This window comes from Paracoccidioides lutzii, assembly GCF_000150705.2.
Source record: "Paracoccidioides lutzii Pb01 unplaced genomic scaffold supercont2.5, whole genome shotgun sequence".
NCBI classification, from domain to species: domain Eukaryota; kingdom Fungi; phylum Ascomycota; class Eurotiomycetes; order Onygenales; family Ajellomycetaceae; genus Paracoccidioides; species Paracoccidioides lutzii.
The window spans coordinates 399,929-402,932 of NW_015440951.1; the positions used below are offsets into that span (position 1 = coordinate 399,929).

The following is a 3,004-nucleotide window of genomic DNA, read 5'->3' on the forward strand; positions in this document are numbered from 1 at the left end:
TGATCTTTGTTTATATTGTAGATATAGAATGTAAGGATGAAGTTCAGGGAGGGGGGGAGGGGGTAATAAATAACCACTGGAACCCGTCCAGCCGCAAACATGTGGGGGAATAAAAGACACATACCCTGAGACAAAATATCCTGCTTCAGCTTCTCAATGCCTGAATACCCCGTTAAATCATTGAGTCGCTGTCCTGCAATGAAGATGTTCGACTGTATATTATCCATCAACCGAGTAAATTGTTTAGAGATGTCTGATCTACGCTTTTCAACTTGTGACGGTAGACGCCAATTATTCCCATTTCCATTCCCATCCTCCTCCTCCTCCTCCTCCTCCTCTTCTTCCTTGCCTTTCCTACCTTTCCCATGTCGCTGCTGATGCTCTTGCGGTACGTTCAACTCATTCCCCGAACCAGTCTCCAAACCTCCTTTCCCCCCAGGTGCCGAACTTGAACTCGACCTAGCTTCGCCATTCCTTTCCGTGGAAGAAACATCCCGCGCCTCCCTTTCTAGTCCATCAACCCCCTTCCCGCCCCCCTGTATGGAGTAATATCGACCCCGGAATTGACAGCGCAAACATATCGACGCAGACGAAGACACAGTCGCGGATGTGAACCCATTGGTGTTAATATTATCATTGTTGTCGATGTTGTTTCGCGAGGTGCGCCATAGTCTGGAGCCTGGTGGGAAGAATGTAATTGGCAGTCTGCGGATATTATTTGTTGCGGAGGTAGTTATGGATTTAGTAGCGGATGTTCTGCCTGGTGTGGTGATGGTGGTGCTTCGGGCGAGATTTGCGGATGAGCGGACGAAGGATTGTCGGAATATTAGTGGGATGGGGTGCATGGTGAGGTGGAAACTGTCTTTGAGGGAGAAGACAGCTTCATTGGAGCGGAGGTGAGGAATGGGCGGGTGGAGGTGAGGTAAATAAGGTGAGTGTGTAGATGATGGAGAGAGAAATCTTGGTGCCGGAGTTTGGTGCGTAAGCCCGGGGAAGGGGGCAGCAGAACGCCGATATTTATCAGTGGAATTGAGGACTTGTTTTATCCTACGTTGGTGTTTTATGGGTTTTCTATGCTTGGAGGAGTTCCTGTTTTTCAATTTTAATCTTCCCCAGGAGCTTGGAGTTTGTAATTTGGTTTTTGTCGTTGGCCAGTAAAATTAATCTAACGAGTTCAACATCCCACTATTAAGATGAGGTTACTCCGTAGAGAGATACATCAGATGATTAATTATGGTATGTTTGTTTTCACGTTTTTCCACATTCCTCCTTCGGAGCGAAAGTTACAACGGAATTACAGAGCGGAACAAGAGGTGTGTTTGTAGATCTGTAGTGGTCTGGATATAGAAAATAACAAATACATATCACTTCACATTCATGTGTAATAGGGGCCGTTGGGAAAGCTGAGAACTGCAGTAAGCAGCTCGAGTATACTACAAAAACCAACCTCTTGCAAAAAGGAAAAATCATAGAACAAGAGCTGCAATAATGCGAAACCCAGCCTATCCAGGCTTTGCAAAATACACCCAGCAAAAAAAAGAAGAAAAAATAGAGAAAAAAAAAAAAAAAAAAAAAAAAAAGGAAAAAAAAAAAAAAAGACGGAATGCCAGTAGAAGGAAGGGGATATAAAAAGCGTTAAAAAGTCACAGTTGGTGGGAGTGGACAAATTTCTGCCCTCATGCAGGTGGATCGGATTTGATTCAACAGTTTCCAGAAAAGACAGAGACCTTATCCCAATGGACGAACTCCAACCTCAGCATCAGTCTTGAGTTTGTATCTTATAATCCCCCTTCACAGCCTCCGCGTACGTGGGTGGTCCCTGGGTCCGATTGCCGCTGCACCCTCCCCCATTTGCAACATCCCCAGGAGCTCCGCTGGTGCCAGCCTGGTGATTACTTGATGTCGACTGCGGTACTGGTCTCGTTGCTGTGTTGACGACAGGCGGCTGTGTAGTTCCATACGATCTCTGGGGATGAGGATGACAGCCGGAATGATGGATTGGCGGTTGATGCGATACGTAGTAGTACGTCACTCTTCCGGCCTCAGCGTCAGGATGACATCCATTTGCGCCCACAATGGGTTGGTAGCCGGCCGGATAGTCCTCGTTCTCGGGGTACTGTAGGATTATGTACCAGGCATGCAGCAGGCCGGGGATGTAGCCGAGAATGAGGAGGGCGATGTTGATGAGGGAGTCGGCAGAGCAGATGCCGACTTTTACCCACACTGGTTGGTTGGGGCGGTAGAAGGTTAGTTGGGAAATCAATTAATGGTTTCAGAATGGCATATGGCAAGATTAGATGTAATGGAGGGGTTAACTGATGCGGGGTTGAGGATGGGAGGAAACGTACCAGCTATAGGAGGAAAGAGAACGGCAATAATGGCAAGGAAGCAGTCTGCTGAGCAGCACATGGTGGATTGTTTGACTTAATTAATGTACTGTACCGAGGGATGGATGGATGGTTAGGATCAACGGAGGGAGCGCTGGAGAAGTCAATAACAGAGAGTATCAGTAAAGTTTGAGCAGTGTCAGAGACAGAGCGGGAGAAAGAGCCCAGGTGGACTCGGACGTTTGATGATGGTATGGTTATCCACTGCAGATGGAATAAATGTTGGAGCCTTGCACACACTCCCCCTCCAAGCAGTTCTGGCTGAGATTTAACGCTTGGATCCTGTTTTGGTTTTCTGGGGCTTTTTTGCCTGGTGACGTGACTAGGAAACATCTCGGCGAGTTGGAAGGAGGCGAAGTCAGCCGGGTCACGTGCTCCAGTGCGAAGCCCAAGGTTGTTCGGCCGTTGGGAAATTCAGATCTAGTTCGGGGCCAATATCTGCGAGGAAATAAGCAAGCAGGAAATAGCAGGAGGAATTGAGAGGGCTGCCTTTGGAGATTAAGGTGGATGTCCCGTCGCGATTTATATTACATTTCGGAGAGACTGGAGATCAGACTCTCAACATTCTATCCCGGCTCTGGGGAGGTGGTTAGTTAGACATCGGCAATCCCGACATA

General features: G+C 47.7%; 2 protein-coding genes across 2 annotated transcripts in view; both read right to left on the minus strand.

Annotated features, from left to right (window-relative positions):
• Window positions 1–845, minus strand: part of PAAG_11467 (hypothetical protein) — a gene marked incomplete at both ends in the record, with an annotated part of 1,877 nt that extends 1,032 nt beyond the window's left edge. The window contains one exon of the mRNA XM_015847114.1: window positions 125–845. Within this exon, the coding sequence (XP_015703246.1) occupies window positions 125–845 (721 nt within the window). The remainder of the gene's footprint in view (window positions 1–124) is intronic.
• A 914-nt stretch (window positions 846–1,759) lies between these two features.
• Window positions 1,760–2,409, minus strand: PAAG_02299 (hypothetical protein; the record flags this gene model as incomplete). Its single annotated transcript, XM_002795547.2, has 2 exons — window positions 1,760–2,223; window positions 2,349–2,409. The coding sequence occupies 2 exons, from the start codon at window positions 2,407–2,409 to the stop codon at window positions 1,760–1,762; spliced, it is 525 nt and encodes a 174-aa protein (XP_002795593.1).
• Window positions 2,410–3,004: the final 595 nt, after the last annotated feature.